Source organism: Brienomyrus brachyistius, chromosome 15 (assembly GCF_023856365.1).
Source record: "Brienomyrus brachyistius isolate T26 chromosome 15, BBRACH_0.4, whole genome shotgun sequence".
NCBI lineage: Eukaryota > Metazoa > Chordata > Actinopteri > Osteoglossiformes > Mormyridae > Brienomyrus > Brienomyrus brachyistius.
In genome coordinates, this window is record NC_064547.1 from 13,194,750 (window position 1) to 13,209,857 (window position 15,108).

At 42.9% G+C, this 15,108-nt stretch overlaps 1 protein-coding gene across 1 annotated transcript in view; it reads right to left on the reverse strand.

Moving 5' to 3' along the window:
• The window catches only part of LOC125708524 (uncharacterized), a 62,918-nt gene extending 48,250 nt beyond the window's left edge, over positions 1 to 14,668 (reverse strand). Inside the window, exons 1-3 of the mRNA XM_048976106.1 lie at positions 14,261 to 14,668; positions 13,753 to 13,844; positions 11,784 to 11,965 (exon numbers count right to left, since the gene is read on the reverse strand). Of these exons, the coding sequence (XP_048832063.1) occupies positions 11,784 to 11,965; positions 13,753 to 13,814 (244 nt within the window). The 5' untranslated portion in view covers positions 13,815 to 13,844; positions 14,261 to 14,668. The remainder of the gene's footprint in view (positions 1 to 11,783; positions 11,966 to 13,752; positions 13,845 to 14,260) is intronic.
• Between the last annotated feature and the right edge of the window lie 440 nt (positions 14,669 to 15,108).

The following is a 15,108-nucleotide window of genomic DNA, read 5'->3' on the forward strand; positions in this document are numbered from 1 at the left end:
TTGGGCTAACGGAACCTGCCAAAGGCTTGTCACGCAAACCGCCCTTAGCAAATAACCCAAAACTGTCCTATGCCACTTTGCATTTGAGGTAATTACTCTCTTATGTGTGTGAAACAATAGGCTTGCCATGACCACTCTCACTGCTTTCATTTTTTTGCCCCCCCCCCCCCCACTGATTCCTGTTTCCTGAATGTTGACACAAAATACAGATCGTCATGCCCGTTTGCATGGCCATAAAAATATAAATAAATAACAGTAGTAATAACGGGGCCCACGGCTGCCAGGGCTGACCCCATGCTGGGTGAACGCAGTGACTGGTTGGCCATGTCGCTCTTCTGGCACGTCTCGGGCCTCCCTTCTTAGGCATCAATTCTAGAACCGATTTTTTGAATATCGCTAAAAGTATTGCTGTGTTGTTTTAGCTGACACCCACGTCTGTGGAATAATTAAGTGCTTTCGTTTTACTTGTTTCTATATGATCAATGATGAGCAGAAGCAAAGCATTATTCCTATAGAATGTGTACATTTTTCACCAACACCTCAGCAGCTGAAGACTGACATTAATCCTTGTGCTGATCGTTCCAGCTGTCTGCTTCTCTTCCCGGCTTCAAATGCCAGCGAATTCTCCCCAAAGAAGAGGTCAGCAATTCTGCCAACATTAGTGTAAACCATACGAGTACATCGAGCAACGGCCCCTCCCTGCCACCAATGAATACCAAGTCTCCCAAGAAAATAGGCTGTTAACTTTATTCAAACAAGTGTTACACTCAATGTTATGGGTCAGGAAAGAAATCTGCAGCTCTACCAGAGATTATTATTATCGGATGCGCTCCGACTCTAGCTCTGTTAACACATTAATTTAGGCCATGCATTCTGCTAGCATGACAGCCCTATTTTTGGGCAACCGCCTGGCTGTGTGGACCCCTTGTGGTGCCCCTACAGGTGCCTGTAACTACCACAGTAGTGATTGTTTCACCTGTTGCTCCGTCTTCTGGCTCCTTTAACATCACAGAACTTTAACGCCTGTCATGCTATTCTTGCTGCTGGACTTGTTAAGTACCAGGGGCAGTTGGGTTGGGACCAGAAAGAAACAAAAGTCTCTCCCCAAATTACAATGGGGTTACGTTACCATAGACGTATCGTAAAGTGAAAATATGCATTTTAAATACAGTACACCTAACCTAACAAATATCATAGCCTAGCCTAGCCTACCTGAAACATGCTTAGAGCGCTTACATTAGTCTATACAGTAGGTGGGCAAAAATATTAACACAAAGCCTGTTTTACTGAATAATGTTAAGTGGAAAAACATTTACCCATCATAAAGTCAAAATATCATAGCATGGACCCTTGTAACCCAGGGAGCATCTGTATTACCTGAATTGGACTGAATAGCGACTATGAGGAACAGGCCGTATATGGAGAGGCTGGCTGGCCACTAGGGCAAATGTCAAACCAAAAAAAAAAAATGTTCAAAGAAACAACAGACATCGTGGGGAAAGCAGATGACTAGTTAACATCCTGCAGGAGGTGAGGTGTACGACATGACGCAAAACTGAAAGTGCACAGTTCTCTGAGGGTTTACCAGGAAATAAAACAGCAAACAGCACTTTCAGGTGGAACGATGACAGGTTGTTAGTTGAGACCTTTTGGTTAGGACTGGCTGTGGACCAGGGCCCAGAATGGTTCCTCTGACCCGCTATTCCCTGTGATTTTTGTACAGTTGAGATTTTGCCTATGGACCTTCTGAAACTGTGTTTCTGTGCAGTATGTGGTGTCCAAATTTCCTACTTTTAGTAACTAAACAAAGAAAAACTAAGCAGTTGGGGTACATGCAGATATGGGGTACATTGTATATGCAGATTGCAGGAAATATTTGTCTCATACTTATTATTGTTTATTTTATGCAACCTGTACAAAACCTACCCATATAGATAAAAATCACTTATCTTCACTTGCTTATCTTCATTTGTTTTTGCAAGAACATCGATCTCATCATTCTCATTTTTGATCACAATGCTGCTAGCTTGTTCCTAAAGTCGCACAATGGCGTTCCACCTAACCTGACAAACTGCTCCACCAGCACTCCGTAACTTTCACTAATCCTGACGAACAGGGGCAGCCCAGATATGTGACGTTTCTCTCCCTGTGTTGAAAGGGAGAACGCTGTGGCCTTATCGCGTGCAAATACCGTGTCTGCATCAGATACAGATCAGACGATTTTCTTATGCCAGCCCATGCTCAATTTCCAAGGGAAACTTGTCAGGAAAATGCACCAGAGGTCATGCGGTGAAACATCCCGGCTGAATATGCCTTAGCAACGTTTCTAAGAAGCAATTTCTGATTATGTTATGCTGTTAGAGATTAAAGGGAATTCCTCATGTCACAAAAACACTCTCAATTCCACACAGGATTTTATCTCTCGAATAACCCAAGAAAAATAAAAAGAAAACATATTACAGGCATGCATTTATTTCCTCGAGTATAATGATGGAGTACTGGATTTTCAGATTTATGAAACAGCAGATATGAAAACACGGCTGCCAGAAACACATGGATACCCAGACACCCAGATTCAAGGGCCCAGTACTTGACAGGGGTCCTTTAATATGTTAAATTATACGTTTAATTAGGTGTGTGTGTGTGTGTGTGTGGGGGGGGGGGGGGGGCTCTGAATGTTTAGTTATGCCCCTGCCCACATCAGGTCCTATCCTGGGGGTCAGCTTCAGGGTGTCTGCGGTTCCAAGGAGCCACACAACCATGTAAGAAATGCATAAATCAAATGCATTGATAAGCTTCGTTGAGATGAAAAGTAAGCTTAAATGTAGGACACCAACAAATAAGGTAGGATGAAGTAAAATTCTTCACCCGTCTCGCCACTACAGCTGTTTTTCACGTCCAAGGTTTTACAATCAGAATGCTGCATATTTTACCAAGGCTCAACTAAAGCGATCTATCTATGGATCGCGCTCATGGGAGCTTTACTTAAACAAAAATGTTCTGAGGGCAGAAGGGAAAACGATTGGTTCAACACGATAACCAATAAGACTGCAGAGGAGGTGGGTTTAAGACATCTGAAATGGTACCTCTCTTTGGCCGATGGTGACGCCGCTGAACAGGTAATATTTGTATGCGAGTCCACAGGAATACCACATACAAACACTTCCTGCAATGGCTAAACATTCGCTGCTGAGCTTCTGTAGTTTCAGAACCTCTGATAACCACTTCAAAAAGATGTCTTCCATATTGTGCTACATTATATAATCTCTTACTCTGACAGCACAAGCCTACATGATTCTAGGCTCAATATGTACTGAGCAGTCAGCTTGCTTGGAGCCTGGTCTGTGCTCCTGCCTGGTCTATCCTAGGCTACACTGACCATCTCCTCCAGGACACCTCATTCTAGGCTCCAGGCAATAACCATTTTCCAGTGGAGTCCAGTCCAGACCATCGGGCAGAAAGACTGACAGATTGGGTGGAACAATCCAGTTCAGGGTGGTTCGTGTTTGTCTCTTGTTCAATCTTGTTCAGTCAGGCAATAAAATTTGTCATTGCGAACTGAGTAAGATTTATTTATTGTAGTTCTTCAATGTTAGCTAAGTGTTAGCTAAACAAATTTGTTACCCTGCACTATACCACTCACATCACGAAGGCTTCCCCTCGGCCAGCTTTAGTAACAATTCTCAACATTGACCATTGCTGGCCCTGGGTATGCTGATAAAATTCCCGCAGAGAAACAGCTTAATGGGCTATGAAACCTAAAGCTGCCTCCCATGACAAGCCACTGATAAGGCTGAGCGGGCCTCGACTTCCTGCTACTGAGTCCTTCCTCATTTAAAATCCATATTTAGAGCACAGACTGACACTTACAACTAAACATACTTCCTACCTCTAAACCAGTGTTACTCAAGCCAGTCCTCAGAGACCCCCGGACAGTGCACATTTTTGCACTCTCCCAGCTCACAACACACCTGAACTGGGTTTTTGGTGTTCGTCATTGACTGGGAGCCGGGAGGAGGAAGAAATGTGGACTGTCGAAGGGTCCCTGAGGACTGGGTTGGGAATCCCTACTCAAGTGCACAGTCATCCGGGTCTCCAGACAGACGATCAATGAGCCAGTCGTCCGTGCATAGAAATATCCTATTCAGATCAGAACCAACAGAATCACATTTTCACAACAAAGTGCACTAATATTTCTTAATCTACGTTTGGGGGTTACCCTGTCGGTCTGACTTCGGCATCCTTTTAGAAACCATAACACACTTTCAGAAATCGTTGGTCCTCCTACAAGAAAAGTGTGTGCTCTTACTGAAAAGTGCATCCACACGCGATGTGCCTCAGCCTCTTCGCGGCACAACCCCCCAGCAGCATTTTCATGCACCAAATGAAACAACAGCCTCCATCCACTCATCCATAAAAACACGGTGCATCGCTTCATTCCCACTGCGCCAGCAGGTTCTAATCAATGGGAAATGCGGCAGAGGACCAGGCAAGCATGAAATGTGATATTTGCAGGAAAAAGGACGGCAAACTTTGAAGTATTCTGATTTATAACGTGCTGTTTCCACTCCTGATCAATTGCCACTGGGATCCCTGAATGAAATTAAAGATGCAATGCTTACAATGCACCAAAAAGGATGTTTTAGTGGGGGAAAAAAATGCTTGGTTTAAGTTTGTCTTACAATATCTCTCATCAGTACCTCTGACTCAGAGACCACCCTGGGGGGCAAAACTATGTCCGCCCACTTATTTCACCCTAAACACATGCTGCAATAAAATAAAGAAGCTTACTCCACACATCCCTTTCATGTGAAAGCACCTCCCACTCCCTGTGGAGAACTGCATTGTGGGAAATGAAGAAGAACAAACGCATGCATCAAATTCATGGCCCGTATACAAACCCAAGGTTGTCTTGCATCTCAAAGATCCAAGAAAAGGGCGGAATATTAGGGATTTGTGCAATTGTACCAGGAAAAAAAAAAACTAGAAAAATACTACTTAGGTGTACATTAACATTCTACTCTAGGGTTAGGGTTTCACGACTGCACGACTTCGAACGCCACGCTGCTTCTCAAAGAGCAGAAAGCAGAGAGGGCGAGAGGCCACTGCTTAGCTGATAAACACTTCCAGATCAGGCCCCCGTCGCATTAGCTTAAAGCGGTTGGGAAGTTACAGGACCTGAGTGTGGCTGTGGAGTCCCCCGGCACACACATTACCCTGACACGGCCCGACGGGGAGGAAGCCAGAGCGGCGACAGGGAGCAGGAAGCGTGGACAGCAGAACAGCAGCGGTGACAGACCCGAGTCAAAACAATCGGTTACATCACTTCGCCAGAGACGGGTCAGCACCCGGACTCAGCGAAAAACCAGGACAGTCGACAATAACTCCTCAATAAAAATAAATAGCTCCGCTCTCAAGTAACTGGAGAATATTCTCATTATAGTTCATTGTAATTATTGATTACGGGAGGGAATTAATAGCCATTTCCGTTAATCTGATTGCGTCTGACCTCATCTCCTTCATTTCAGTAAATATTTAGCTGCATAAATGTCAAACTAGTAAAAGGTGGTACACTACCCTGCTGAGAGTAACAGCTAAAATCCAGCTTATGCTGGTAGCTGGTTTTAGCTGGTTTTAGCTGGTCTAAGATGGTCTTACATGTAGTTGGTCATTTCCCAGCACTTGCTATTCTTTGATGGTTTAGCTGGGTGGGTCACCAGCTGGTCATACTGGTATGACCAGTTAAACCAGCTAGAATGACCATTATAAGTTGGTATGACCAGCTAAACCACCAAAGCGAAAACATATCTTAAGAAGTTCAACTAGCTGAAGCTGGTCAAACTGCTTTTTTCAGCAGAGTACTCAGAAGAAAAGTATTTTAGAGGGGAAAAAATATACTTCATGAAATGATGTTATTACATATAAACCAGGGGTGAGGCCAGCTGGTAATATAGTACCTTCCGACTTGAACTACCATAAATAAACAACACATATCCAATATCCACCCATAATATCCAAGCTTATCTACCCAATTCCTACTATTTTTGCACAAATACGCAATAAGAAAATCTTCGGTCTATCATATCAGTGTTTCCCAATCCAGTCCTCTGGGACCCCCAGACAGTCCACATTTCTACATCTTCCTAGACAGCCCTTTTTTTTTATCCCTCCCAGCTCCTGGTAGGTCTCAGAGGACCAAACTGGGACACACTCCATTATGCCATTGCAGAGATGAAGCAGGGAGGCCCTGGCTTGCAGTGGTACAGAGACACCCCAGCCAATACCAGACCCCAGCGCCAAAATGTATGATGTACAAAAGACAGCAAACAACCAGTGGACAACATGCTCCATCAATCAGCACCGAGCCTACGTTTTGGGCAGAGAAACAGCGTGAGGCAATTGTGCTACCCACTAAGCCAAAGTATTAGCTTCCCAAATAAAAGATATATGAGGAGCGTTACCAACACATTAGTAAGATTTTTCAACATGTTTCACATACATATGTTTCCATCTGGCTAGAATTCCTGAGGTCACATGTATCCAGTGTTCGGCTAATTTAAAACAAACACAGCTTGTTCACGATTTTCCAAAAAAAAAAACAGCCAAATATATGAACATTTAATGCGGCTTTATTGCATATATGTAGCAAAACAATCGCTATAATAAATAAACCTTCTTGGAACAAAAATAAATTAAAAGCTACATAAGAAAGCCTTAATCATATGCTACGCTTAGATATAACAAACTGTCCATATATAACAATTTTCCTTGTCTATTCTGGGATTATGGTATCCCATTTTGTATGACTATCTTGATAAGTAATTGAGGAATATTCGTCAGTAACACACACCGGGTCTGGAAGTATCAATATTTGCTTTACACGGCTATGTGATGTCAGCGTTAGTGGGGTAGAGCAGAGGTAACACCTTCGTTAAGATGTTACCGGAGCTCAGAGTCTGTCTCCAGGAACGACGCGTCTGGAACTGACTTCAAATAAAAGTATGAAGCCACCTTGCTCTCAAGATAAATTTCATATGATAGGAGAAGCTAAAACTTCAATACTACTACACAGAACAGGTTAAAAAGTAATAAATATGACTCTGTACTGATTTTGAGTCTTTTAAAAAAAAAAGTTTACTATGAACTTTACCATAAAACCTGCAAAGAAGGGTCTACTAGAGATTGATTAATTCTACGGGTCGATTTCACAAGAAAAAAAAGCATCTTTTATTTCATTTCAGGCGAGTTATATGGACATGAATAAACTGATTCTTCAGTTTCAGTGACAGCTGGAGCAGAAACACAAAAGGAGGGAAGGCAGCTCATCCGCAACATAAATATTTAAAGAACTGACCAATTACAATAGACACCGTGACAGCAAGATAAATATACAGCATAATTACACATTTGCTGGAAGAAGACATCCAGCGCTTAACGAACATCCAAGGATCAATATCAAGAAGACGTCGGCCAGACCTGGAAGTTAGACGTCCGTTTCGTTAAAAGCTACCAGACAGCTCCCCCTTCAGTACTGTGGCCATCTGTGGAACTGCAAGCCTACATTTCAGCCCGTGCCCATAGTAAAATACCGGTTAGTGTGTGGGACACCTTCCTTCCACAGTGGTTACTGCTTAGCTACGATTTTCCTCAAAAAGATCAGTTCCACTTCCAAGTATCTACAGTATGGCAAGTTATCTTACTTTAATGGCGGCTAAATGTTGTCTAATGACAGCATACTGGATCTGGATCCGTAAAGAGGAAAGTATGAAGCAGCACTTCATCTCCCTCTCAGGCCGTCAGACTCCGATCTCCTGCCTTAACACACCACCACCACACCCCACCCGAACTCAGTGCTGCCCCCCCCCACTGCCAGCCTTAATACACTGCCACCCCCCAACTGAACACCCTACTGCCCCCCCATGTCCCACTCTAATATGTTGCCGCCCCCTCACCTCCCACCCTAACACAGTGCTTTACCTACCTCTGAGATTATCATCTCACTACTTCCCACCTTAACACAGCACCAGCTTCCCATCTCCTGCCTTAACACTCCACTACTCTCACCTTCTGTCCTAACACTGCACTATCCCCCCTCACTTCCAGCCTTACCACCCTGCCAGCCCTCACCTCAACACCCTGTTTCCCTGCATCTCCTGCCTTAACACCCCCACCCCCACTTCCCACCCTAACAAAACTGATCCCCCCCCCACCCAACTGCACTCCCCACTTCCCTGCACCCCTTGTTTACATATATCTAGACACACTGCTACATATGTACTAGATGTTCCATGTTCATTTCAGATTCCATACCTATGATTTTCACCTGTTGATTCATTCATAATTATAATGTATATTTGTATTTCTTGCATTGTCACCCTTGTTGTAGTTTATTGCACTTTGTGGTGTAACCTGTGCAGTTTGTCTTGTATGTATGTTGCATAATAGCCCTTGAGGAATGTTGTTTCGTCCCACTGTATACTGTACTTGGATGACAAGCTGAGATCTCTCTCTCAGAAGTTCCTAAGCTGCCTTGGGCAGATGCATCTTGTTCTAGTGCCCCGACAGTCGTGAAACAAGCTCCTATAGGACCGCGGTGTCAGGCTTCCTTGGAGATCTGCTCACTTTGGGTCAAACTCCTCCAAATTCTGCCTCTCAGCACCAATCCAGCGCCGCACCATGGACGACAATGCTGGTCATGATGAAAGCGGCATGAACGTGTGGCAGCATGAGTTAGGTAACCCTTCAGGGCTGATGGGTCAACTTAGGTTTGGCAACTTCTGTCCCACAACTGAGGCATAAAACGTACCAAGAATAAACATTTACAGTGTTGAACTGCTTAAACAAATCCAACACCAATATGCAGAAATGCCCCCCCCGTTTTGAAGGCGGAAGTGATGACATGCGCGCTCCCGTTTCTCGGAGATCCGAAAAATATCTCGGAGCAGCACAGAGGATCCCGAGTTCAGAATCCAAAATGGCTGCGCCCTTTATCAACAGAAGGGAAAGTTGTAGTTTTATACTGTTTAAGAACTACTTCTCATTTGTGGCTCATTAAATTAGTTGTACACACTATACCATAGCGGACATGCTATTATCTGTGGACATGTTGCTGCAGAGTTTTATACGTAAAGCACCACGCGAACATATTATCAACTGATATTGCTAACAATGGCTAACAATTAACTGGGCTAGAACTGGATTTCATGATTAGTCGGATTATTTGTCGGATTTAAAACAGTTCGGACTAACTGTAAATGAACGAAGATAAAGGCCATTTAAACTGAGGTACCTTAACAACCAACAAGTTGTCTGCTAAGCAAAACAATCTTGCTTTTTCATATGGGTCTATGGTATTGCTACTTCTGGAAGTCATCCAACTTGGTTTTCCCAGAGTTTTTAGCGGATGTGACGTAATCTCTGAATCCAAAAATTGGATCCCAAGGCAAATGGAACACACCATGTCTCTACTACATTAGCCCGGGGAAGTCAGTGCTGTCTCTCAGCAAGGAAACCCTTACACTCTCTTGGCCACCTTCTCTTATAGCATCCATGATCCAAGGCATTCTGTGCTGCAAACAGGGAAACCCGAGAATAAGGAAAACAGAGGCAAAAGTATCAATTAGCACCAGCGGAATTAAACAGCATAGCTTCTATATTAAAGAAATTTGCTGCAAGCCTTTGCAGAAAAGATTTAATATCTTCAAGGAAAAAAAGATTATATCTAGTAACCAGGTAATGGAAACCTAGTCTCAGTCCTAGACTACTTTCAATCTAAACACAAGCAGTACATGTAATGTGGTGCTTGAAGACATGGAGTCCAGAGGTTATAGGTTCGAGTCCCTGCAAGTTCCAGGACTGGTGCCCTCTTGCAGTAATTGGAACAAGTTGCTTAAAACTCATAATCCAGCAGGAAAATATGTCCAACTGCATACATGAACACTTTCATAAATGCACTGCTATGTGTACAGTAAGCAGCTAAACGCGTGCGTCAGGGATATAGATTGGTATAAAAAAAAAATGTAAAACTCTGGAAACAAATTGAAACAAAAAATATTTTTTGGTGGGGGGTATTTTGAAGGGGGGGCCGCAATGTGTCAATTATCACACTTCACAAGGAGCCAATGCTGAAAAAGCTGCACTGCGGCTGCATACTAATTTTATCGAGATATGTTTTCTATTATTGCCAGTAACGCCTGAATCTTATTAGGGAGGGAAACGCAAAGATGTGGGTTACTGAGTTTTTCCAAGATGCTGCTTAGCCGTGTCTGGCATTGTTTGCAAACCTTCAATCTGTCCAGGACATGGAGTAATCAGATTCAACGTTTACGTAAAAAAAAAAAATGAATGAGTGTCCCTGAAAACAGAATTTCCGGACAGAACGGAACGTATCATGGTGGTGCTTTTCAAAATGCAATTTTATTTAAATTTTTTGCACTGACATTTCAACCATTGAACATTTCGACTTTAATACTCCATATTTATATACAACAGGAAGCTGTTTCCCCAGTTTCTTTTATTCCCCTGATGGATAAAACTTTTTGGAATTTTGCTGGTAGCGGGGGTGTGGATTTTTTGGTGCCTTATAATTAAACCCAGTTAAGAGGGCTTCGCAAAAACAAAAGGCAGGATGCCTTTGAAGAGCCACGTGTCATTGTTCAGTTTTACAGAGCTGTCTGAAAGGCGACTGAATTCAAAATCATCGGCTTCTCACGAAACACTCGGAGTTGGCGTAACAAGGGAGCCGGGTGAAGAAATCGCCAGAACAGGAAGGCCAGCTCATCCAATATTTCTACACATTCTTTTAAAACAATTTAAACCAAGACTGTACCACTTTTCCACGAAGTATGATGTCACTAAAGTGTTTTAAGTTTGATTACCCATAATACATTTCAATACAACAATAACACACACAGGAAGGTGGCTGAACATAGATTTCAGTAACTAGCAGCGCACAGTTTTAAGTGAAAATATTACTACAAATACCTGATGTAACCACTGTCAGACAAATAAGCTGCATTCTGAAAAAATCTTTCATCCCTAACAAAACTATGTTTAAAACCTTCCTAACCTTTTCTCACCACAATACTGCCAGGGCAGACTTGTGTGAACAGGAGTCCACCGTGAGCTTACTTTCCATTTGTGAGCCTATGGAGAATAATTACCAACACAATAACTAAAAACGCATTTCCAGTATTAAACGTGGGGTGCCAACTCTCTGAAATGATTTCCAAACTACATTCTTTGTGGGGGCGGAGCGTAGCTTAGCAGGTTAAGGATCTCTGCCTGTTTCTAGGAATCATATCACCCCAACTGCCTCAGAGTGCTGGATGCTGGCTGACCCTTGCGCTCACACCTGTGCAGATATATGTGTCTGTGTCTCTCACAGAGAGCAGGGTGGGACAAGTGAATTCTACCCAAATTTCCACAGGGATGAAAAATGTGCCTCTCATTCATCACTTATACTTCTACTCATTAAAATTACTTATTACCAAACCACAGTTGTTTGGGGATGCCGAGATATTTATTTTTGTGTGTCCAACTTCAGACGAATGTCCGACAGTGGTTATTGTGTAACCGTCACTAAATCTGCGTGAGATATATCGCCAGCAGAATGCATAAACACGCTGTGAGAAACGAGGCCACAAATTAAAGGTTCGCTACTACTGGTAGGAATATGAACTGTCTCCAGAACTTTCAATAGCCCTTTATTTTATTCATAAATGAAAAAGGAATTACTTGGGGCATTTTTTTAGGATAGCGAGGACCTTGTCTGGGGACCTTACCTTGGAAGAAGCTTTTGACCCTCAGGTAGCTCACGCTGAGCCGAAGGACCGAAAGCTTGTCCAGCTTGGAGATGATTTCCGGGGAAAACGGAAGCAGGCTGGCCAGCCGGTCCAGCTCGGCATTCAGCCGGTCACGGTGCCGCTTGGACGGGTTCGACTTCTCGTTCACCGCGGCCGGTTTCCTAAGAGTGACAGCAAAAGCTCTGGAGAGTTACAATCTCATCTCTGTCATCCACCTCTGTTTTTAACACTACAAATACAATCTAGAAGGCAACCTGACTCATCACTAGACCTCACCACAAGAGAAATATAATGTAATCCCGTTCCAGGTCCAGGTCGAGGACAAGATGAAAAGTATGCCATTATATAGCGTGCATGACATTTGAAACAATCCTGCACATCTGTGCCTAGAAAGGTTATAATCTTGTTTCAGGAAGTCTAGTCCTGATTCTGGACAGGTTACATGCAAAAACTGCCAATAAGGCCACTGTTTACAATGCACATTAAGACAGCATATCCCCTGTTCCCTCAAAATCTGTAAAAAAATGCAATAATGAAATCATTGCACTGATTAATTAATATAAACTTTTCCCCTGTTTCGCTCCATAGTTAGAGTATTTAAATGGCTGTCCAGAAATCTTATAGTAAACACACATGTTACATTTAGTGTGACAGATAATAAAAAGCATGGGCTCTGTTTGCACTGTGTGTCTGTCAACGGCCTGTTTTGAGCGTTCGTTTCGGGTGCCCTGTATGATCAGCGAGAGCCGGCTCACTGCCCCATCGCAGCCGGCCTTTTGATAAAACTTGTGCTTTTAGTCAGCGGCGCAGCTAGCAGGTACAAAAAGCACACGCCAATAGAGGGATTCGGGTACAAGCGGGCAACTGTTGCACACCATGCTCGCTCGGAAGCCCAAGCGAATGCTCTGATGCCTGCAGCTGCACAGTATCACCCTGCCAGAAGGGTGAAGCAGAGGCTAGATTTCCTGGGACAAAAACAGGTGCTTTACGACTCAGAGAATGCACCCCCTCTGCCGCCATTACGCCGGCTCCACCTGAACTTCCTGTAGTTGCCCGAGGGCAACTGCTCCCACAGACTAGATAGCCACCAGGACAGTACCCAAGAGCCTTGCCCATATATACACCCCAAAGACAAATTTCAGTTGCCTTGGAAGAAAATCCCATTTCATCTCTGGAAAGTCATGAGTTTAAAGACGTGTCAGCATGATGAAACCAGCCATTAAAAGAATTAACTAAGTTAACAGGTTAAATGGGGTCAAGGGTCAAATTTCCTGGCAGAGCTGAAACCAATTCACCATAATTCTTTTGTTCATGGGTTACTTGGCATGTTTACATGCTTTTCTTTTGTTTTGAATTATTAACTGTGAAAGTGTACAAAATAACTACTTGGCCCTCAGACTGAGGTATATACTTCCAAGAGACATAGTTAGGAAGAGCTATTGCATTTAGTGCTTTGAAAATTTGAATAACTACATCAACCGTATTGTCCAGTCTACCGTATTAATCTGCCACCGATCAGTATGCTCATGTGTGTCAGTGACAGTTTAATTCTGGTAGTCACTCACTCACTTTTAACTAAAATATATTTGCATGTTTTAATATTCTCGTGCTGACATTTAAGTAATTTATAGGAAGTTTTCATATTATTTGCCTGGTTAAAATGATTGTCACTCAAACAAGATACATCATTCAGTCCTGCTAATGGACACTACAATTTAGCGCATATTCACTGAAACACGAAACACTAATTATATTAGTAAATTCATCGTCATTTGGTCATGGACACAGACATCGTCTCATAGTCATAACCAAACAGTGTTTTAACAGCTTTTATAAGTTAAGTTGTATGAGAGTGCAAGTCCCAAAATGTTTCTCCCCCCAGCTTTGAGGCACGGTGAACATGCATTTCGCAAAGCGCAGTATCAGAGAATATAGGGCGATACTTAACTGTTTCTGGATGGGCTTTCTCCGTTTTCTGCCGGCGTACATGCAGTCCCCCGGCGGAATCATGATGTAGCGACCGTTAAGGTAGCAGGTGCTCTTTCAAGAAACAGAGAAAAACATTTCAAAAGGCATGAAAATAGTTAAATTACCTCAAGTGTTTCAGCGTGCTAAACACTAGAATTATTGACGAACCACATCACATAAAAGCGAAATTCTGACATTTACTTCATACCCTGATGCAAATATCTCGAATGTAAATTAATTGAAATTCATATTTTAAAAATCATATGCAAATTACCTGCTTATACATACAAATGCATTCTGTTGCTGATATTGCATACACAGGAAGAAAAAAACAATAACACAAACAAGTTAACAAGTGCTGTAACCAGCATCAGGCGTCTACTAAAAACTTAATACAGAAGACGAATAACTTTAAAATGACATCATCTTTATCAATGTCAACTAGAAACAATTTCTGTGGCATATAAAAGTTGGCTGTAGAGACTTACCGAGCTGCAAATATATTTTATTCCAATATAGCCGAAAAACAGCTGCAATAAATTCGGTATAAATGCGGCTGCTTATTCATTCAGAATAACCAGAGAAAACAACTCCCTGTCCGACTCCTAATTGATGTTTTTTAGCTGTTAGCAATTCTAGAGGCAGATGTGGTTCATGTTTTATACCCAATTGAGTCGCCTCTACTTCCTTGTGTTTCAGGTGGCGGATTCCTCTGAATGACAGGGCGAGCTCTTCGCACGCAATGCCTCGCAAACACGATCGCGCGCGCACACACACACACACACACACACACACATGCACGTTCAATTCGGTTTAAGGAAAGGATCTGCGGGAACGATGGGAGGGATCACACGCAATTTAATCCTTTTAAAAAAATCTTCGCCGCAGCTGCTGCCCACGGAGCGTTTCTTTCTCATTGTCCGAAAGCGGATATTTCAAAGCGTCAAGCGGACAAGCCAAATGCGTGTGTGGGAACGATCTGGATTTGCCATCCGTGACATTTAGCGATGCATCCCCTTAATGTCTTCCTTGCGCCTGGAAAACTTGTTATAGACGAGCTTCCAGATTGTGGATTTGCTTTAAGCGATGCGCAATTAGTGCATATATAGCCTATGGAAACGGTTATGAATTCGCACTTGAACGCAAAAATAAAATTAACTTGGTGACTGTCGACGGTGTATGAAAATAGAGTAAATTCTGGAGTTCAGCGGGCGGTCACGACATCATCCGGCCAGATGACTTGTCGGGTTCAAGCTGAAATACTCAAGTGTTAGTTTACTGCGTGATTTCTGTCCTGTGTGACGTTTTAAACTTGTAAGGTTACATTTTAAAAAAA